The sequence below is a fragment of the Pinus tabuliformis genome, chromosome 2_2 (assembly GCF_031772625.1).
Source record: "Pinus tabuliformis cultivar Carrire ecotype Pingquan chromosome 2_2, CPIR1, whole genome shotgun sequence".
NCBI lineage: Eukaryota > Viridiplantae > Streptophyta > Pinopsida > Pinales > Pinaceae > Pinus > Pinus tabuliformis.
This window is the reverse complement of record NC_142300.1, coordinates 415474619-415497979: the sequence shown is the minus strand read 5'-3', so window position 1 is coordinate 415497979 and position 23361 is coordinate 415474619. Positions and strand designations below refer to the sequence as shown.

The 23361-nt window shown below is 37.3% G+C and overlaps 1 protein-coding gene across 2 annotated transcripts; it reads left to right on the top strand.

The window, feature by feature from the left end:
• The first annotated feature begins 1755 nt into the window (after positions 1-1755).
• On the top strand, positions 1756-4380 carry LOC149193029 (thioredoxin H-type-like). Of its 2 annotated transcripts, none has more exons than XM_089404765.1 (3): positions 1756-1909; positions 3253-3375; positions 4005-4380. In XM_089404765.1, the coding sequence occupies exons 1-3, from the start codon at positions 1826-1828 to the stop codon at positions 4167-4169; spliced, it is 372 nt and encodes a 123-aa protein (XP_089260891.1). In that variant the 5' UTR covers positions 1756-1825; the 3' UTR covers positions 4170-4380. The 2 variants fall into 2 exon arrangements, with proteins under 2 accessions (XP_089260891.1, XP_089260890.1); XM_089404764.1 differs by having other exon boundaries at positions 3978-4380.
• The last annotated feature ends 18981 nt before the right edge of the window (positions 4381-23361 follow it).

Below are 23361 nucleotides of genomic sequence, written 5' to 3'. Positions count from 1 at the left end.
GTGGGGGGAATGATTACCATAAATGGATTGATATTTCACAAGATAGAACTCGACGCAACATGATTCGTAAAATAGTGGAAGGCACAGTGGTTGTTGATGCTTGTAGGTTGTTGCTGTTCGTTGATGCTTGCAAGAAGCATTGATCATCACAGTATGCTCTTCAAATCCCCTTTCTGGGATTTCCTCCAACCATGCTCTGTTACCCTGTTGCTCCTCCTCTTATGGAGCACCCATATCTATTGTTCCTTGTCTTTCCTCTTCATTCTGAGTTCCTTTCTATTGGTGCTTTGACCTCTAGCCCTCTACGATGCATTGGCTCTCCCTAGTGGTGCCCAGGAAGCGTTATCTACTTGCTTGTGGCAACCACAAACAAAGGCTTTGAATATCTCAACCTATTAAGACTTGAGATTGTTGTTTCCTATTAATTGTCGTTATTGATTTCGACCACTTCTCCCCAACGATTATTATGGAAATGCAATATTTTATGCTTGCAAAAAGAAAAAAGCCCGAAATCTAACTGGCGAGCCGTTGCCCTTGGTTGTGAAGTAATTAAGCAAAGGCAATAGAATAGTGAACAAAGTTGTCCTTGGTTGTGAAGTAATTAAGCAAAGGCAATAGAATGGTGAACAAAGAATACACAGGATCACAAATCTGTGATCAAAAGTGAAGAAGTGAGTTCCTTTCTATTGGTGCTTTGACCTCATTTCTTGGAAGTGAAGAAGTGAGTTCCTTTCTATTGGTGCTTTGACCTCATTTCTTGGAAGTGAAGAAGTGAGTTCCTTTCTATTGGTGTTTTGACCTCTAGCCCTCTATGATGCATTGGCTCTCCCTAGTGGTGCCTAGGAAGCGTTATCTACTTGCTTGTGGCAACCACAAACAAAGGCTTTGAATATCTCAACCTCTTAAGACTTGAGATTGTTGTTTCCTATTAATTGTTGTTATCGACTTCTCCCCAACGATTATTATAGCAATGCAATATTTTCTGCTTGCATAAAGACAAAAGCCTGAAATCTAACTAACTAGCTGTTTTCCTTGGTTGTGAAGTCATTAAGCAAAGGCAATAGAAAAGTAGACAAAAAATACACAGGAGACATATGAAAATGAAGCTTTGCTATTGGTTGGGGTGAACGTCTATCCAACCCAAACATAAGTAATAAAATAGAATGATATAAAAACAAAATAAAATAAAATAAAATAAACTAATAAAATCCACTAAAATTAAATTAAAGAAATTTTTATTTTTTTAAATTAAAAATAATTATTTTTAAACACCGTCCACTTTTGGGGTTTGTTTCACCGTTGAATTATTAAATAAATATTTTTAAACACCATCAACAGTGGGAGGCTCATTTCACCTTCGAATTATTCTGTGAATCCCATTATCACATCGCCATCATTCAACTGTTCAGTTATTCTGCGAGTCACATTATCACACGCACGGAAGGAATAAGGCGTTCATTCTAAGCAAATGGCAATAAACATTAATATGGCGTTCATTCTAAGCACGGAATAAACATTAATATAATATTTATTAAAAATAATAAATTATTGAAAAAAAATAATTGAGCTTCATATTTTTAAAAACAAGTGTAATGTCGTTGATTCCATGTATCTATTTATTTTACAATGTTAGTATCTACTTATTTTTAATAAATTGTAAATGAAAACATCATTATCAATTAATTAAATTGCATGAACAATGTTAACAAATTAATAAATTTGTAAATATGTTGTAGAGACAGGCGCAGGGGCTATAAATTGCGGACCGTGTAATGGAAAAATACACAGAAATATCAGAGGCGCAGAATTGTGGTTGAGATTTGAAATGGCGGAGGGAAACGTATTTGCATGTCACTCTGCAGAGGCCTGGCGCTCCAAGCTGCAGGAGGCCAACAATACTAAACGCCTGGTAATTCTCTGTTTATAGTGTTTACAGAGTGTTTGTTTATAAGTTGTGGTTTAATGGTTATGTGTAGAGATTTGGTCTTACAAGTCTAGCGATCTAGTTTCTATTCAGGATTATCAGGACTATATAAGCTTGAGAGCTATTTCTGATTTAATTTTTTTAATAGTAAGTTTATAAGTTATGGTTTAATGATACAGGACTATATAAGCTTGAAAGCTATTTCTGATTTAATTTTTTTAATATGTAAATTTATAAGTTATGGTTTAATGGTTATGTGTAGAGATTTGGTCTTACAAGTCTGGCGATCTAATTTCTATTCAAGATTATCAGGACTATATAAAAGCTTGATAGCTATTTCTAATTTAATTTTTTTATGGTGTAATGGTACAGGACTATATAAGCTTGAGAGCTATTTCTGATTTAATTTTTTTAATATGTAAGTTTATAAGTTATGGTTTAATGGTTATGTGTAGAGATTTGGTCTTACAAGTCTCGTGATCTAATTTCTATTCAAGATTATCGGGACTATATAAGCTTGAGAGTTATTTCTGATTTAATTTCTTTAATATGTAAGCTTATAAGTTATGGTTTAATTGTACATGACTATACAAGTTTGAGAGCTATTTCTGATTTAATTTTTTTAATATGTAAGTTTATAAGTTATGGTTTAATGGTTATGTGTAGAGATTTGGTCTTACAAGTCTAGCGATCTAAATTCTATTCAAGATTATCAGGACTATATAAGCTTGAGAGCTATTTCTGATTTAATTTTTTTAATATGTAAGCTTATAAGTTATGGTTTAATGATACAGGACTATATAAGCTTGAGAGCTATTTCTGATTTAATTTTTTTAATATGTAAATTTATAAGTTATGGTTTAATAATTATGTGTAGAGATTTGGTCTTACAAGTCTCGCGATCTAATTTCTATTCAAGATTATCAGGACTATATAAGATTGAGAGCTATTTCTGATTTAATTTCTTTAATATGTAAGCTTGAGCTATTCTTGATTCAATTTTTTTAATTGAAAAAAATTATCCTCACCCCAAATCAAAACTATATATGCCTGACTATTCCAGGCTCAATTTCTTCCATTGTAAAAAAAATGTTTCTCTGTAAGAATTTTCTTTTAAATTTTGTTTTCCGGTTGTGTTTTTGCAGTTGGAATTGAATTCTCGTTGGTTGCTCTGCAGTTGGAATTGAATTCTCGTTGGTTGCTCTGTTTTTCAGGGCTATCCGTGTAATTTTGGTTTTCTGTGTAAATATTGGGGACAGGAATTTTCTAAATCCTGTTAATCTTTATTTGGATTTCTGAAAATGGTGCTCGACATTTGCTGTATCCAGGTGGTGGTAGATTTCAGTGCTACGTGGTGTGGACCTTGTCGAATCATCAGTCCAGTGTTCGTTGAGCTGTCAAAGAAGTTCCCTCAAATATTTTTCCTCAAGGTCGATGTGGACGAATTGAGGGTACACTCATTTAATCTTCACACTCTGCTGGGATAAATATTTGAATGCTTAATTTTGTCTTTAGGCCTATTTTCTCTTTGAGAAATTTGTTTATGAAGTGTCTCTGTTGTGACAGGAAGTTGGTCAATGAAAAATATTGTTTATATAAATAAGAAATTTTCTGAGAATTTTGTTTTTATTATTTTTATAAATAATAAAAATCCCTAAGAACTTTTTAGGACAGAAGTTAGTCAATGAGAAAGGGTTATTTATCTAAATAAGAATTTTTTTTACAATTTTGTTTTTATTATTTTTAAATTGTTTTTTTTTTTTTAATCTGTAATGGTAAGACTATATTATGGTTATGTCTAAAAGAATAATGTTTTAGTAAAATAGGAAATTGAATTGGTGATTCAACATTTAAAAGTGTATTAACAATATATCTAATCAAGACTCTTAGACATCTAACAGTGTCTTAATAGTATATCTAATCAAAATTCTTAAACATTTTTAAAATAATTTTATCATAAAAAATTGCGGAATAAAAAATTATTGTTTAAATAAATCAAATTAAATAAAACAATCTAATGAAATCTTTTCTATTCTAATATATGATTTCGCAGAATGTAGCTCAAGAGTGGAATGTGCAGGGCATGCCTACATTCATATTTATCAAAAATGGGAAGGCTGTTGATAAGATTGTGGGTGCAAATAAGGCTGAACTTGAAAGAAAAGTTGCAGCACTTGCTACACGAACAACCCTTTCGTGCAACCCTTGTTACTACCTTTCGTGTAACCCTTGTTCTAAAGCCTAGAGGATGTTTTGATATGCTATATGTTATATGGATGTATTTTGGAAAAATAAAACTATTAGTGGTATGGTATGGATGTGCTGTAAATGCTCAAATTTGGCATAATAAGCCATATTGTCTGTGGTTTTTATTTGTTATACAAATAGCTATTAGGTTCTACCAATCTTATTAATCTATTATATCAATAAATAACTGATTGGTACCTTGAAGTTTACATTTATTTGTGTCTTTTCTTCAATGTGCTAAACTATAATGTTTGTTGATAGTTTTATTGTATGTTATTTTTGTATTGTAATGTGAAGTACATAAAAGATCTTTTTGTAATTCTTTTTTCTATAACAATGATTTATTAACTGGAAGTAATTTAATTATTTTCATTTTTAAAATACATAGCTCACATGTTTGTGATCTTTTTGGTTAAGATTTATGTCCTTTGTTTTTAAGTAGGCATGTGTTTGAGGTCATAGTTCTTGGAAATTCCATATTTGTTCATAAACCAATATTAGAAAGTGGTGTTCTCATCATCAAGCATTTGAATCCATATAAGTTTTTTCCATTGTAGAATTATCTTGGCAAATAGACCTGGGTTATGTCAATCTTAACACATATTCTAGTATATATGGATACAACCATATTGATTTTTCTCTATTTCTACTGTGATCCATATTACATTAAGAAGAGTATTTTGGGTAGAAATCACAATAAACACAATAAATGTTTTTATTTTTATTTTTTGTGAAGCTCCAAGTTTGACCTGTGGCTTAAGGAGTCGTGACCCATCTAAGCTCTAAAAGAGTTTTTTCCATTGTAGAATTATCTTGGCAAATAGACCTAGGTTATGTCAATCTTAACACATATTCTAGTATATATGGATACAACCATATTGATTTTTCTCTATTTCTACTATGATCCATATTACATTAAGAAGAGTCTTTTGGGTAGAAATCACAATAAACACAATAAATGTTTTTATTTTTAGTTTTTGTGAAGTTGTCTATGATCTTCCAAGTTTGACCTATGGCTTAAGGAGTCATGACCCATCTAAGCGGTAAAAAAGTCACCATCTAAGCTGTAAAAGAGTCACCCGCTAGGAGTCGTGACCCAAAGAGTCACCATCTAAGCCGTAAAAGAGTCACCCACGGGGAGTCATGACCCAAAGAGTCACCATCTAAGCCATAAAAGAGTCACATGCGGGGAGTCGTGACCCAGTGGCATCTAAGCTGTAAAGTCACCATCTAAGTCGTAAAAGAGTCACCTGTGGGGAGTCGTGACCCAGTGGCATCTAAGTTGTAAAGTCACCATCTAAGCCATAAAAGAGTCACCTACGAGGAGTCGTGCCCCAGTGGCATTTAAGCTGTAAAGTCATCATCTAAGCTGTAAAAGAGTCACCTGCAGGGAGTCATGGCCCAGTGGCATCTAAGCTGTAAAAGTCACGCGTGGATCACACCCAGCCTGGGTGCCGTAGAAGTCACGCACAGATCACACCCAGCCTAGGCGTTGTAGAAGTCACGTGCGGATCACACCCAGCCTGGGGCCCTGTTAAATCCTAGATTTGCCTCAGGCTGAAAAGACAAGGTTCTAGGTCCACATCAAACCACGCTCAGCCTCGTAGCTAGCCCTACGAGGACGGGAGAGGTCTCTCTCAGGGTCAATCTCAGCAAAAGATAATCAAATGGGGCTTGAGATGACTGAAATACAAACTAATTTTAGGCTAGGTATGAAGTGCAAGGATTTGATTTGATTTTTGGGGGTTTTGTTGGAAAAAAGGGAAAGGCAAATTTGGGTTCGGGGATGAGGCCTAGTTTTTGCAGAGTTCTGATTAGGGCAAAGAAGGCAATCGTTTTGATGCTTTGGATTGAATGAATGGATGGATCAAAGTGGTGAGGACCTAAGGAGGGCAAGAGGATCTCAAGAGTCCTCCTCAAACAGATGAAAACATGTAAAATTGAACAAAAATTCAAGGCAGAGCACAACAGTCCAATGAATTCTACCTCAATCACTCTTTTGTTTAATTTCAGAAGAAAAGAGAAGGGAAAATGATACACATAAACACTAGTAAACTTACAAATACATAGGGAAAAACACCATCAAAACACAGAGCCACATGGATCCCAACAAGTGTTGCAAAACCCTAGTCTTTCCTTTGCCAAAATTGCAGAAATGAAATGTATAATAGAGTGCCAAGCAATCCCAAGTATCCAACCATGAAAATGACTTAGAAATTACATAATATAGACAAGCCAAACCCATTCCCTTGCCCCTAGGGGTCGAGCTCATCATTCTAGGAGCTGTTTGAACCAATTCTAAACAAGGAACTGAAATATAGGTAGTCAAACAACTTACCCCTATATGTTAGGAAACTGATTCATTCATTTAATTTTCACTTTTTAGTGAATGAATCCTCTAGAACAAGTAAAAATGTGCCAATATTACATCATGGTTATCAAATTACATCATGAAAGGTCAAGTGTAACATCAAAAAGCAAAACTGGTCAAAACTGAGCAAATTTCTGAGCTGAACAGTGAAAAATAGGCAAAAATCTTCTATGCGCTGCGCTTGATTCTCTATGCATCGCGCCAATTTGAAGTTGAATTTGAGGCCCTTCCTGAAGTCCAAATTGAGCCCAAGTGTGCTTGTTGGAAAGGTCTGTCTGTCTATTTTCCAACCCAAGTGGAATTTTTCAATTTGGCCTCCATTTGCCCCTCCAAAAGTCAGTTCTCCCAACACTTCTTCATGTGTGTCAAAATAGGGGCAGTGAGGTCATTTTTTGAGTGTTTTTAGCCTCTTGAGAACTCAAAACCTGCCCAAATTTATTGGCCATGCACCAACAATCATAATTTATCATGAAAAATCCAGAAATGCAAAGTTTTTTGGATTTGGAGCCCTCTAGCAAAAGCGAGCACCACGTGGCGCGGCGCATAGGGAGGCAAAACCTATTTTTTGACCAAAGAAATTCAAAAATGACAAAATTTTCTCCAAATTCCTTGAAATTTGGACTGAAGGTGCCTCATCAAGTATCATGCTTAGCCAAAGAGGCTTCGGCCAAGATTTGGAGCCGATCTTGCCTTTTACGTCGTTCCAGTGTCCTCCTGGTGCATGCAGTTTCAGTTGTAAAGTCATGTCTTGGTCATATAATGTATCGGTATCCACCTTCATGGTGTTTCAAAGTCTGTTTGGCTTTCAATGAGATGAAGAATGAGAATTTGGTGCAATTGCCAAATGTGGGAGGGACTGTGGGAAATAAGGCAATGTGGACAATGGGGTTTTGCCCTTTGGAATTTTGACAAATGTAGGAACAATGGACAGTTACTTGACTGTTTGGGAAACTTGAGGTTTTGAGAATTTTACAAATGACACGAATGATAAGGAATGCAATGACTTTAGGGAGTGGGACTTAGGAATGAGTAACTTGGGATATGAGGGAATGTTGGGATAGGGTTTAGTATATGGACTAGGGTTTGGGATTATGGGAAATAGGAATTGGGGGCACGGGCTTAGTGAATTTTGGAGGTATGTTAACTTAACGAACAATGAGATTAAGGGATAAATGGGATAAGGGAATGATGAAAAGAGAATAGACTTGGTAGCAAATAGTTGTCAAACCCTAAGCAACAATCTTTGTGTGAGGAATTTGAAATGGTAGGGTTGGGTTTGATTATTTGTTTAAACACTCCAATCATCATAACATAAACACCAAACTTGGATGAAAAAAACAATGATGAAGGGTCTACCTACTTGTCACAAGGCAAATCCATGCGATTTGGTGCGATTTAATGAAGTTTTCGAGAAAATTGGGCTTGGCAGCTCTATGCACCGCGCCTCAAGCCCAACGCGCTGCGCCTTCCCTATGCGTCGCGCCAATGTATTTTTGCACTGAGAAATGCAGCACAATGCGCCATGCCTTCCTTATGCGCCGCGCCACCAAACCCTGTGCATAGCGCTTTCTACAGGAGACTTTTGGAAGCCTTCCTGGTGTCCAAATTGGGCGCGGGATAGCTCGTTGAAAAGGTATTTGAGTCTACTTTTCAACCCAACTGGAATTTTTCAATTTGGAGTTCATTTTCCCTATCAAAAATCAAATCTCCCAAGACTAGTCAAAATGTGCCAAATGAGGCTGCCTAAAAGCAAAGTGTTGTTGTAGTCAACTTTTGAATGCCTTCCTCAACTCCAAATTGAGCTCATGATAACTCATTGGAAATATATTTGTGTCTAGTTATCATTTAACTCATCAAGCAAGTCATTTGGCCAATCAAGCTAGGAGAAAACTTGATTTACCCAAGGTCACTTCAGAGATGCATCAATTCTCCTGTGGCAACTGTATTTTTGACATTTCTCTAAAACCATGACACCTTTGTAAAAAGTGAAGGAGGTTTTTCTTCCTTGGCCTATTTTGGACAAAAATTTCTCTCATTTTTCCCAAATTCATCTTTTCTTTCTCAGAAACATCATTTGAGTAAAACCTACCCCGATGTGTGGAACAGGGGATTTGTCGAAATGAAGGGGATAAGGGGCTTCTAAATTCTTGAGAAAATTTTTGGAAGTAGGGAGGAATGTTAGGAAGTAGGGGAAAGTGGAATTTCAAAGATTGAGTGAGGGGAAGGGGTCCAAAAGAGCAAAACACAGGCCCAACCTAGAAAATTGTCAAGTTGTAGCAAGAAACTAGGGTTTGTGCAAAAATGAGGAATTTGGGGGATCTCAGTGACGAGAAGTGTTTAATAAGGTACATTAAGGATAAGGGAAGGTGTAGGAACATCAGGATACAAGTTTTGCTGATGATTTGACCATCCAAGAGAAATTGCCTTCAAAACCCTAGGAGAGGGAAATGAACCTTACCTAGGCGCAACTGAAGCATGAACAAAGTGTAAAATGACCCAGTGGAACTTGACATGATGATGACAACCCTCTGAATGATGGCACATTCATCTGAATGGTGACATGGACCGACATTTGGACAACTTTGGAAAGAGTGAAAACAAACCCTAGACCTAATACCTAGTGACCAAATTTTGCTTAAAGACTCACTGAAATGACAAAATTTGACCTTGACACCTTAAAATCACTTTGTAAGAGCATATTTGATCACTGGAGGAAGGCTGCAAAGACTGACACTAACAGGGCCCACAGGTTTTTAGCATGTGGCCTCTTCCTAGCACATGGAACAACCACCCCCAGTTATGTTTGATCTTGGGTTACCTTGCTGACAATGTTCATTTCTAATCCTATTTGACATATTTTTATTTATTTACCATACCTCTGGAGTAAGTATAAAAAGAGATTTTATTTATTTACCATACCTCTAGTTTATTTATATTTTTTTTTATTTACCTTACCTTTTTTTTGAATGTTCTTAAACCTCTTTATATTAATCTATATTGTATTTATACATAATAATAATTAGATTGATTTGTAAATAAGAGTCTTTTTTGAGTGTTCTTAAACCTTTTTATATTAATTTATATTGTGTTTATACATAATAATAATTAGACTGATTTGTAAATAAAACTGATATTAAATTAAAAATATTAAATATTAAATATTAAGCATTACATGTTAAATGTTTACATGAAATTTATCTTATACTAAATTGTAAAAAATCTCTCGATACCATAAACAAAACCTATTTATAAATTAAAATTTTTATAATAAAGTTATTTTATTTTATTTTTTTACAATTTGTAATGTGAATGTGAAGTAGACTTAATCTTCTTGGTGCAACCAACACTAACATTACTACCGGAGGGAGTAGCGTCTCGGCCGACCGAGTATGTATAGCCCACATAAGTGATCAATTGTGATCGGAATAAGGAATTGACGGTCACCGAGGAAAATGCACATCGGTGGCCCTTTAGCCTATGCAATATCACATGGAAGTTGGAAAATGCATGCGCGGCGTTTTCATATTTTTTAAATTACGTGTTATCACTAATGTTAACGGGAGTGCCACGTAAGCGTTAAAATGATTTTTAAGGATAAGTAAACCTAGGACTATTGACCATGGACTAGGCACGCAATGACCTTCACCCGCAACATAACATCTGGAAGGTTCGTTTAAAAAAATAAACATAATATAGCTGAATTCACAAAAGTACTACGAGAAGTTTCGTTTAAATGAATTAATATAGAATAGTTGGGTTCACAACAGAACCATCTAAATAGGTCATCGTTTTAGGTCATCCAATACGTCATTCACTCCTCATGGATAGCAATTCCTCTCGCTAATTAGACTATGGCGTAGTCTAATTAACCAGAGGAATTGCCTGGAAAGTTATGGAAATGCACGTTATATTTAGAGAAAATCCAACAAGGATTTTTGTAAATCCAAGTTATAATTGTTAAACTTCAAAATTTTAGATGTTCTAAATGTTTTTGATGGTGCTGAAGCTATTTCCATATCAAAAACACTATTCAAACACTGCCTCTACAAGATTTTTTGAAATTTTTTTGCCCAGATTCCGACCACTTTTAGCCGGGCAATTCTTCCACCTCAATAGACTACTCCGTTAGACTACGGCATTACGGCATTTCTTGGTGGGTTATAACATTTCAATTTTTTCCTTAAAATAAAGACAATAATTAAATTGGTATGAAATCATAATTGAAAAGTTAAAAAATTAATAATTTTGTTGTTTAGACGGTTGCTCGCACTATAAATTGGAATGGGCTATTGTAGCGAAAGAATGGAGTTGACTTGACATCTCCTCTAGCACCGGCGATCGGGTCCCGACGACCTCGCCCCACCCTCCTCCTCTCGTCACCCAAGGGCCCCACCAAACGCTGCCTCCCCGGAGCAATGTATATAGACAAACTCTCAAGGATGTTGTTGATTGCATTTGCTGTGTTGTCGTCAGTTGCTTCAACACATTCTAATAATAAAATTCCACTTGTTTATTTATGTTGTAAAACCCATGGAATATTACTTTTGACCAGTGCTTTCAAGGCATGATGCTATCTGCGAGCTTATGGTGGTGGAGACAACTTAATCTTAATACACATATGTTTGATAAAAATCTTCCCTTAACTACAAATTCTAACAGTAGTAAATGTACATTGGGCATTTATACAGAAAAGGGTCGTCTGCAAGCACAACCACTGCTAGCACTGGCAAAAATAACTATGGGGTAGGTTTAGAAACCCATTAGCGCAAACAAGACAATAAAGTAGGAAAACCTAAAGTCTAGAACATAAAAAGGGACCAAGTCCAATGGTCATCATGGGCCAATTAAACCAAAAGATTTCAAACATAAACCAACAAAATCAATGTTTATGGCCAAGGATTTGAGATTGGAGTCGTCTAACGAGGTGGAGGAATTGCCCAGAAGGCTAAAAGTGGCCGGAATCCGGGTAGAAAAAATTCAAAAAATCTTGTAGATGCAGTGTTTGAATCTTGTTTTTGATGGTGGAAATAGATTCAACACCATCAAAAACATCTAAGACACCTAAAATTTTGAAATTTAATAACTATAACTTGGATTTACAAAAATCCTCGCCGGATTTTCTCTAAATATGACCGGAATTTCCATAACTTTCCGGGCAACTCCTCAGCCTCGTTGGACTACCCGTTTGAGATTAGCATAAAATTGTCTCTAGGATAGACACTTACATCTCGAACAAGTTTGAAAACCAGAAATTGGTTACTGGTTTACGAATCACCACTGCATGTTTCATATCCTGCGATCTTATAGTGCACCAGAATATCATAAGTTGCGAAGGGTAATTTGAAATCAAAGCACATTAGCACAATAGAAGGTACATTAGATCTCATATAGGTGCACGCCATGAGTAGGATTGACATCGTTGAAAAGGGTCACTGCGCCTACTAAATCAAGAGAATTGGTCAAATTCTTTTGTTGAATGAATGTTAATATCTATAAAGTTCAATTTCTTTGTTGAGTGAATGATATCATCCTTAAAGTTCATTTGCATACACACATACAAAATTTTTGGCCCCGAAAATCAATAGTGCATAAAAACACATAAATTGTAGATGAAATAGTCTCGGAATAATTGAATTAATCTTGATTAATCCCAATGCAGTCTATTATCACCCCAAGAAACTCACCTAGGTTGTATATCAGTGATGCTCGGGAACATTACAAACTCAACAATTTTTTGTTGGATAAAATGATGGATGAATGAAAGAAATGCTACACATTCAAGCCAGATAACCACTCCTACTATGATTTACCCCAGACATGGGTGAACACCCCCAAATTACAAGGCTTTTAACCACCAATTACTCACAGCTTAAGGATAAGGTGATAATGGAGAAGACTGACCACACCAGCAGATGCACAGGACCCTGTGATGGCTGGCTGCAACCAGTTAGGAGGTCTATAAATCTATTATCTAATACGCAGACAGGATGACAACTCTCTGGTATTAAAACAACAGACACCTGCAAGCAATTTCAATGATACAACTAAATTCTAACACAAAGATGGGATGACAGCCCCTTTGATGCTAAACATTCACAGACCATGAAATACATGCAAAGCAGGCACAGCCTAGAACATAGAAGAAGTGAAAAGTGAGCAAGTAACAGCAAAAGAAGCTTGTATTGGTTGGAAATGAAGACCAGACGCTGCAGGTCACATAGCAGTTACAGTCTCCAGAAGTTGAAACTCACAGCAAACTCGCACTCAGCTAACACTCATCAAACTGATTACATTGTTTTTCCCAGTATATATAGAGTTTGTTTACAAAAAATCTCTGCTAGGGTATGCGTGGAGGTGTCTTAATGGATCACCAACCACATTTACAAAATGTTATGGGCTTTGATACATTCTGACTGTTTTTATGGACAAAATCTACTCTTTCTGGCGCTCTGCAGTCCTGCTCGGGCAGATCAAGTAAAACATGGATGAAATTTCATGCCTGATAAATGCTTTTCACTGCTCGAGGTCATCCTTCTGTCCTTGGGCCATTCTGTTCTTGAATGTGGTAGGTGAAGTATTAACTGCAGAGAGTATTTGGATCACAGACGCCTTCCTTTTTCGGGTGCACAGGGCTGCTAAAATACAAATATGGCATTGAAAATGGGTGATGGGCCGGTCATAGCTATTAATCGTTGGATGGCGAAGATGGACGGTGGAGATTGTCTTGCGGTGAAAGCTATGAAATATGGCAAATATACTATCGGAGGCGGACGAGTGGACATGAGATTTTATACAAAGAAGTGGTGAGTCAAATCGGGTCCGGCACCTGATATCGCATCGGCGGAAGACATAAGGGGGAAGCCTTGATACAACTGTCGGATTGGGCGATTTGCGATCAGATCGCATCGCGAAATCGCAATCGGCAGAAGACACGGTGAAACTTTAAGACACAGATGGATGCGATTTGCGATAGCGATTATATCGCATCGCATCGCAACGCTACATCGCATCGCATTATCGCAGGGGCGGAAGACAAGGGGCGATAGGAGGCAGCGGGAAAATGTGCGATAGCGATCAAATAGCACCGCAAAGGGAAGAAAACGGAAATAGCGGGATTATTAAGAGTATAATGGGCATGAAGGAAAAAGGAAGAGAATACTGCTGCGATCTGTCTTTCTAAGCATAAACACATGGCCAAGCTGATATTTGGTCCTCCCAAAAGCTGAAGTATGTAGCAGAGTTAACACAGTCTACAAATGATTATTTTGTTCAACGCTATAGGTTTGCCAACATTGGCTGATTTTTCTCTATTACTTTTAATTATTCCCAACTATTGTTGATTTAACCTTTTCGAGACCCTCGCTGATTAATTTCCTATTACAATTATTTCATCTATGACATAAGAAAATTGCTTCCTGGATCACCAAATAAAGATGAGGAGTTAAATCATGCGTAGGTTGGTCGAAGTCTTGGGAAAGTCTCGTACATTAGGATTATGACATAATGTATATAGTTGTAGAATTGAGGCTTTTGTGATCCATAATAAGTATATGATAGGGGTTTCGGCGTAAATCACATTATGAATCAATTGTTGACGCGTTTCGAACCAACAAGTGTGGTTCATCGTCAGGACAAGTTGAAGAATCAGATCATGGCTGCATGTTAAATAAAGAGAGAGAAGATCATCCAACAACTATATTTGACTAGAAACGACTATAATAGACCATGAAACAACTATATTTGACTAGACTGGACCAAAGGATAGGGACAACGACTATATTTGACTTGACTCACCGAGGGATAGGGATAGGGAGAATTAGTTTAGATAATTTATAAGTTAGTTATTTTATTATTAATACTATCAATGAATTGTATTTAATTATTAATTGGAAAGGTTTATTAAAACTAATATAACTTAAATCATTTCAACAATTAACCCTTTGGAGAAAGAATATATTCCTATTTAAGATAATATTTATAATTAATTTTATTAAAGACTTAAATATTAGTATTATATTATTAAAAATATATGGAATGAATTTGTTTAGAAGAATAACTAACTTCTGCGTTCAAGCTTTTGTGATCCATAATGAATTAAACAAAGTCTTTCGGTAGAAATCATCATGTGATTTCTACATAAAGACTTTGTTTAATAACTGACTTATTTAGTTAAGTTAATATTTATAATTAATTTTTATTTTATTTGAACGCTGAAATATTAATATAATATCAAAAGTATATGTAATAAATAATTTGTTAGAAGAATAACTAACTTATTTAGTTAATTAACTCAATTTATTTAATAATAACCCTTAATATTATATAAGAAGTAAATGTTTATATAAAGAAAAACTAAATTAAGTTTTTAATCATTTCTCTTATAACCCCGAGGAGAAATGAGATAATATTTATAATTAATTCATTTTATTTAAAGGTATAAATATTCAATATTGTAATATTAATAGTATTTGGACTAAATGGTTTATTAGAAGATTAACAAATGTAGTTAAATAATCTAATCTCTCTAATTAAAACCTTTAGGAGAACGATTGTTGATAGTTATTAATAGTTATAATTATATTATAATAATAATAAATAATTATAATTATAATGTTAACTAACCAATAATAATAATAGTTATTATAATAATAATTAAGTTAATTAAAAAGGAATTATAATATATAATAAAATTTAATGAATCTGCACTTATTACCAAACCAGAAGAGAATCAAATAAGATTACTAAACAAACTGTTAAGAAATCAAATAGCAAAGACGAACATACTAAAGGACAACATAAGGTGCAGGGACAAGGGGCGAGCTAAGAAGAAAGGGCAGGGATCTAGCAGCTGCTAATTTTCTAGCCATCATCCCTATTGAGATTGATCGGCCTCTTTTCAATTTCAATGGCCTCCCCAAATTTCCAGTGGTGAAAAGGGGAAATCTTGGCAATAACACAAACCTATTCAATGCATATGTGATGTTTAGTCTTTTCTGCGTGTTCTGCCAAGGCGGAAGAACGGATCCTCCCATGTTTTATGTCAGCTGAGTGCTCATGAATTCTTTGATTAATGGAGCGCCCTGTCTCACCAATGTAGGGGGTCCCACAAGAACAAGGAATAACATAGACGCCTTTCATGTCCTTGGGGTCAATAGGGTCTTTTATTGACCTAAGGGAGTTACCTATGGTGTTAAGGGGTCTAAAGGTAGAGGGAATATCATGCTTCTTAAGGATCCTCGCAATCTTATCAGTGGTCCCTTGGATGAATGGGAGATGAACCCCTGATACCCTGTCCTTATGGTCTTTCTTAACTCTAGGACCTTTGTTGGATTTTAGGAAAGCTTTGAGGCCTTGGTGCCTACTATAACCATTATTAACAAACATGTTAAGAAGATGGTCTTTCTCTTTCTCAAGGTTCTTTTCATCGGAAATCCTAATTGCACGAGTCGCAAGCGTGTTGAGGACACCCATCTTTTGAGCAGGGAAATGATGGGAGTTGGCATGAAGATACTGCTTTGTATGGGTTTTCTTCCTAAACACCTAGTGGGAGAAAGAACTGTCTTCATTCTTAGAAATGAGAACATCAAGGAAAGGACAACATCCATTAACTTCATGTTCCATAGTGAACTTAATGAATGGGGATTGATGGTTGAGATGCTGGAACAATAGATCTAGCTCTTCCTGGCCGTGAGACTAGATGATTGGCCTTTTGCACAAAAAATATAGTTGTCAAGCAATACCATATGTAGAAAATGCTTCCATGGTTGGCCTTTTGCACATGGATGTCAGCTCAAATACTTGTAAATGAATAATACACCACCTTGTTTTATGGCAGTCATACCTTGTGATGCCATTACATAAGAGCAGAAAACATATCATGTTATCATTTTAAGTGCAAGGATGACCTCTCCCTTATTAACTCTCCAGGTATCCAAATTTTGTCCCTGTTGGAAAGCATTCTTAGACATTAGAAAGGAAGACAATCATGCTCCCTCAAAATTGGGGAACTTACAACAGCACATACAACATTACATGTGGAGACAAAGAGATAAGCATGCATTATGTGCATAATAATTAATCATTTGAAACACATTAACAGTTGAAAATAACAACAAGAAATGCTAAAAATAGCATTGCTAAGGATAGCATTTCAGGATATTCCAATTTTAATTTGTCCTTGAATTAAAATTGAGAATTAAAATTCGAATTTAGTCTCACCCGTTGTTTGAAAAATAATTAATTAATTCATCCTGAGTTAATTAGTTGGAGAAATTCAAACATGAAGCCTTTGTGAAGTCATGCAACATTTATCCCTTTGATTGAGGAAGTTATCCCTTAATTAACGAGATAAGGATGAGTTGTATTTGAGTTGTAATCAGCTAGCTCAGTTAACTGAGTTAAGTCCAGTTAGATTAGTTCCAAACAATTTGTGGTACTGATTGTGAGTTCAGTCAGTTAATGCATGCATGCATGCAACTAGTGTACTCCAGATAACTGAGGATTCTCTCATAAATAACTCATGCATGTTTATTCAGAGAAAGAACCAGTTGAGATTAAAGATAGGGATGTTGTACTATCAGTTGGAGGAATTTTCCTATAAAGGAAACTCATCCATGCAGAAGGAATAAGGTTCCTTGAGGATTGTGCAATTTTACAAGGTGTGAGATCAATGTGAGTGATCAGTGTTACACTTGGTAATAGTAGGATCACCCAGGAGAAATAATGCAAGGAAATAGGAGGCTTGGAGGGCAGAGGAGAAGGTTTGTGAGAAGCCTTGTTTGCTTGTGAGTATCCAAGAGGATTGTACTAAGAGCTGGTTAGCTGTGTGAGCTAAAGCTTTGTATATCTTGATGTATTTCCACCTTGTATGATAATACAGATAGCGGGGTTTTTAGCTGAGGCTTTCCCCAGAGTATCTTCTATGTCTCATGTGTATTGATTCTTCTTCTCTGTTATATGTGTTCTGCTTGATCTTGCTCAAATATATTAAGACTCCGCAAGTTTGATTGTAGAAGTATATTAAGTATTTTGCTTTAATACATTGCATAATCAGATTAATCTACAGTGAGAATTTCTACATGGTATCGGAGCAAAGGTGATCAGAGCTGTGAACAGCATACTGAGAAGGGAAAATTTGAAGTTTGAAGTTCTTGATTGCAGGTACAAAATCGAATTCTTATCACGCCTCTAAGTTCTACAATGGCGTTCAATGGCTTGAGACTCGAGTATGCACCGGATGGCCACTCGAATTACATAACATGGAAGGATCACATGGAAGCAGTATTAGAAGAAAATGGTTTGAAGGATTTCATTGATCAAGAAATCCCCAAGCCAACAGCAACTAATGTCCAAGAATTGGCTGAATGGAAGAAGTGTGTGGCGAAGGCAAGGAGGATTCTTCTGGAGGGAGTTCGAGACCATATTGTCTCGAGTCTCCATGGGAAGGAGACTTCGTTTTCAATGTGGAAGACATTGAAGGACCTATATCAGAACAACAACAACTAGAGGAAACTGGCGCTCAAGGACAAGCTTCGGAAAATCAAGTGTGAAAAGGGCGACACTATTTCTACATATCTGAACAAGCTCACCACCTGCAGAGATGAGCTTGGAAGTGTAGGAATAATGACAACCGATGATGATATGGTGAGTCTTGCTCTCCTCGGTCTTCCTAAGAGCTGGCATAGCTACCAGGACTCAGTGAATGGAAGAGAGAAACTGCCGGATTGGGAACGACTATGGTCGGATCTGATGCAAGAGGAGATCAGGAGGAGCACTAGAGATGGTTCTTCATCTAAGCATGATGATGAAGAAAATCTAGCCTTAGCCAGTAAGGCAAGGAAAGGGAAAGGGAAGGCTTCCCATTCCAAATCGAGTTCTTCTCATGGTGGGAAGAAGATTGACAAATCTAAAGTGAGATGCTTTAATTGTCATGAAGTGGGCCATTATGCAACTATTGTCCATTGAAGAAATCCAAGAAGGGATCCTCCAAAGGATCAGAACGTGAGGCACTAGCCTCTCAATTCGAATTGGATTTTACCCTCATCTCATGTATGGTTTCATCGATGGTGGGTTGTGTTTATTACCTGGACAGTGGAGCCTCATTACACATGACCGGTGATAAGAGTTTATTCAGTACCTTGGAGGAGAAAGACCTCAAGATGCGCATAGAGATGGGCGATGATGGAAAGTATTGTGTTTCAGGTGAAGGTACGGTTGTGTTTCAGAGAGAGCAAGGAGCTCCTCTCACCCTGATTGATGTAAAGTATGTGCTTGAACTGAAGAAGAACTTGGTATTGGTCGCGATGTTGGAAGACAAAGGCTATGATGTGGTCTTCAGTAAAGAAAAGGCGTTCATGAAACACATAGCCATGGGTCAGACCAAGAGGATTGGGATTCGAGTGAAGAATCTCTACAAGCTGGAGGTAGATGACTGTGCTGCATTGAGTTCGAAAGTAGAATTGGTGCAAAGCCAAGACATTGGTGAGTTATGGCATAGGAGGTTGGGCCACTTGCATCATGGGGCCTTGAAGATAATGCAACAGATTTCTATTGGACTTCCCAAAGGTAAACTTGAGCAAGTGGACACATGCAAAGGTTGTACCTTGGGTAAGTATGCAAAATCTTCCTTTCATGATCGAGACAGTGGAGCTAAAGCAATCTTGGAGCGAGTTCATATAGATGTGTGTGGACCATTCTCGACAGCCTCCACCGCAAATCAAAGGTATTATGTGATTTTCATTGATGATTTTCTCGTAAATGCTGGATCTATTTCATGTAGAAGAAGGATCAAACCTTCTCAAAGTTCTGTGAGTTCAAATCTTTGGTTGAGAAAGAATCAGGGAAGAAGATCAAGGCCTTGAGAAGCGACAATGGTGGAGAGTATGTCTCTCAAGAGTTTAAGGACTTCTGTGTAGTGGAAGGAATTAAATGGGAGTTGATGGTACCTCATAACCCACAGTAGAATGGGGTGGCTGGTGAGCCCCATTATTGCAGCAATAATGCTGCAACTCCTGGAATTACCTTCTTTACTTTTATCAACCCGGTAGTTTGTAACAAACATGGAAGCGACGGTGCTGTATGCACAAGTACTAGCTCTTGCCACAACTGTCACTTGGTCAGATGGCACAAGTCCGCTAGGAGCTTAAGGAAACTTCTATGAGCTCTTAGAAGAAGCTTTTTAATTGATGGATGAAAGCTAACTCGAAGGAAGCTAATCTATTTACGAAAAGAGATTGAAAAACTAAAGGAAAATGCAAACCCTAATTCTACCAGCTAGTCCTATTGATGCAAAGGAGAGAATGCAAACTACTGAAAGAGATGCCATTACTTCTATGAAGGTAAAATACATGTGTCTAGACTACCTCTATCTGAAGAAAACATCTTTTTGTATTTTTGATTAAGTCGTCAGTTTCATCATGCATATGCTTTCACTATTCTTTGACTGTGCAGGGGTGGATCAAGGAGGAGAAATGCTTGGAAGAGGTCGGGAAGGTTCAAAGAGGGTCTAAGGGGTCCCTAACACCCTTCCAGAGAGTTTCACAGAGTTTGGCTATCAAGAAACCTCCTTCGTGAGCTTCTACAGGAAGTCTGCAGGGGTTCTACAGGATGTTCAGGAATTTCTACAGGATGTTCAGAAATTTCTACAGGATGTTTAAAAATTGGATTTTGGAGGATGGGTGAGTGAGGGAAGATGCATGAATGGATGTGGAGGTAGGATAGGGGTCTGAAGTGGCCCAGGGATTGGTGGATGAAGTGGTGAGAAGGTGTAGATGGCTAAATTGGCTCAAAGAAGGCTGAAACAATGATTTCACAAAAAGGTAGGGTTACGTGGGCAAGAGGACAGATGTGAGACGAGGAACCTAGCTAGGAGATGGAGCAGATGGCTCTGATGAAGCTTAGGTGGATGAAAGAGTGGTAGAGATGCTCTGCACCGTATACATTCAACTAAATCAACAAAGTCTTGCAAGTAATCAAAATCCTAGCTAATCTAATCTAACTAACAATAAAGTGAATGAACAGCAGCTTTATTTGAAAGAGAACCATGTATATCAACTATGTAATGAACCATTTCAGAGATCTGAACACATAACCAACTTCTGTAAATGAAAACAGTACACTAAGGATTGCATGGTAAAGCAAACTAGTGTTTTTGTTTGGGACAGCACAGTTACTTCAATTCCAGCCCCTGATCCAATAAGGAAGAGGTGAAACCAAAAGTGTTTGTTGACCCTTTTTTGGAGCCTTTTTCCTTTATTATCCTACCAATCTATTCTAAACATGAAAAGCTATTTTAATCATTAAAAACAACCTAAATAACAAAACAAGATTTAAATCTAAATGGCAGATTTTATTCTAAGAATGCAGCAAAGACACATAAAAGTAAACAAAGAAGGTACTGGGCACTTGAGATGGGCCCAACCCCAAGAGCTACAGCCTCTTAAGAGAGATTTAGCGCTGATGCAAAGTTGGATTCATCTTTATTGAGCAAGAAAAGAAGAGTTACATCAAAATTGTCCACAAGGGAAAGCTTGAAAATGTGCTGAAATGCAAAGCTAATCTACTGACTAAAATCGAACTACAAACTAGCTAACTTCTGCCTACAAAGTAACTAACTACTGGCTAACCAAAATGAGGCCCTAAGCCTTCTTATTTATACAAATTGAGGACCCCAACAGCCCTCCTAAACTTTAGGAACTCGGCTGCCAAAACTTGTAGTTAACAGCACTTTTACTAGCACTTGCTCGACTGCCCTTGTGATAATTGATTTGGTGGCCCTTGAGCTCTGAGTTGATGGTGGAGAATTCGAGGTAAGGGCCCATAAATGAAGGGGACACCTTCCTACAAATCCTCTCCCTTGTTCTCCCACGAATTTGGCTGCCAAGTGCTCATTAAAACCTTTGATTTTGTCTCCAAATTGACCAAAAAGACTACACAAAGCACACATTAGACTTGTTGGCATAATGACTAACCCAATTCACTCTATTAGCATAAATATAATCAAAAACATGCAATAAACTAATGAGAATGGTGGATTAAGTCGAATTAGGAGGTTGAATGAGCCCATATAATTATCCATTTTTGGGGCTCATCATCACCCCCCTACTGAAAGTGTTGCTCATCCTCTGAGCAACTAATCTATCTCCTCATCTTTGATGGCCCTGGTGGCCTCCCTGTCATGCCAAGCTTCTGAAGTGATGTCCTCTTCTCGATCATGAAACCATGCTTTTCTCTCTGCTTCTTCCCACTGCCTGTGCTCCTTTTCCTAGAGAATTCTCAGCTTCCTGTAGAACTGTCTCAGCATCCTGTAGAGAGGCCTTTGTGTCCAACATTTTCATTCTTTCTCTATAGGTGGATGTCTTTGGGCTTCCCCGTTCATAGGTGATGGATGCCTTGGAGGGAGACCTCTCCTTTTATGTAGCTAGGGTGTCTACCCTTGCAATTGGCTCTTTTGACTGTGGTTGGGGTCTGCCAGTTTTAATCCCCACACTCCTTCTTGCCTTAAAATATAGTGGAAGCTCCCTCTTTCGCTTCTCCTTCTGCTTAGGGGATGTGCTTAGGGTGGCCAGCACAGCTGCTGCCTCCCTAGATAAAATCTCGGCCGATTTCTCCTTCTGCTGCCCTTTCCCCAGACTTCCTGTAGAAAGTCCTGTAGTGGCCGTTTTCTAGCTTCCTGTAGAAGCAGTTTTCTGGCTTCCTGTAGAAACAGCCTGTTGGCTTCCTGTAGAACCAATTTTCCCTGATTTGGCTTGCTTGGCTGGGGGTGCCTTCTCTTTGACTTGTGTTGTGGTTGCCTTGGGTGTGCCCTTAATTGTTCAATTGTGTTCTCCCATTATGAATCCTCATTGCATGGTGGAATTGCTCTTTTTATGTTTTAATCAGAAAAGGAAATGCTCAGGAAAACAACAGTCAATCACTGAAACAGAGGAAAACTGAATTTGGTGTTTTTTGAACCCAGGGAGGAGTTTCTCTTGTGTTCCTCACAATACCAGATAGCAATAATTCCCTTGTTTCTGTCACCCAAAATTCGACTGTCGGTTTATTGAAAGGACAATGTTGTTTTTGCAAAACTGAGCATAAGGGCACAAATTCTCTTCTCAACACATAGATACATATGTAAATTCAGGTTTTCATACACACAGGGTGGCCTCTACTGTAGCATATATCTTCTTTACTTTTAAAGATGATGAGGAGATTTCAGAGTGTAGAGAAAGAACTTGGGCAAATACAGTGGAATATGCAGGCAATCTTTCATATTTTGTTGAATACACAAGTAGACTGTTACTCTCATTTTTTCAATTTAATGCCATGTTCAATTCACCATTTTACACCAACAAATCATGCACAACGAAGTTTCCCCGATCCTACCTCGTTTGGAGCTTCAAATCCGCCGAAAATCCCAGGTTTTCTTTTTGCATGGCTGTTTTCTGCGTTTCCTATAGAATACTTCCTGTAGAACGGAACTGCGCTACCTGTAGAGCCCGACAGGCGGGAATTTTTTTTAAAAAACGACAGAAATCTCGAGAAATCAGGCAGGAATCTTGTAGGACCACTGGTTAACTGATCTGGACGTGGTGGACGCGTGCTTCAGTTGTGACCGCAGTTGAACAGAGGGTGGTGAGAGTCAGTCGAGCATCATTTAATTTTGGCGTGATTCATGGTGAGGGAGTGTAGTGGCTCGGCGTATGTGGCCACATGCAGACGGCAGTGCTGTGATGAGCTGCATGTCCTCTTCTCGTTAATCAGTTGCACTGGAGTTAAAGCCTCTACCACTGTCTGTTTTTTTTATTTTTTATTTTTTTATTTCCCGTGACTGACTACA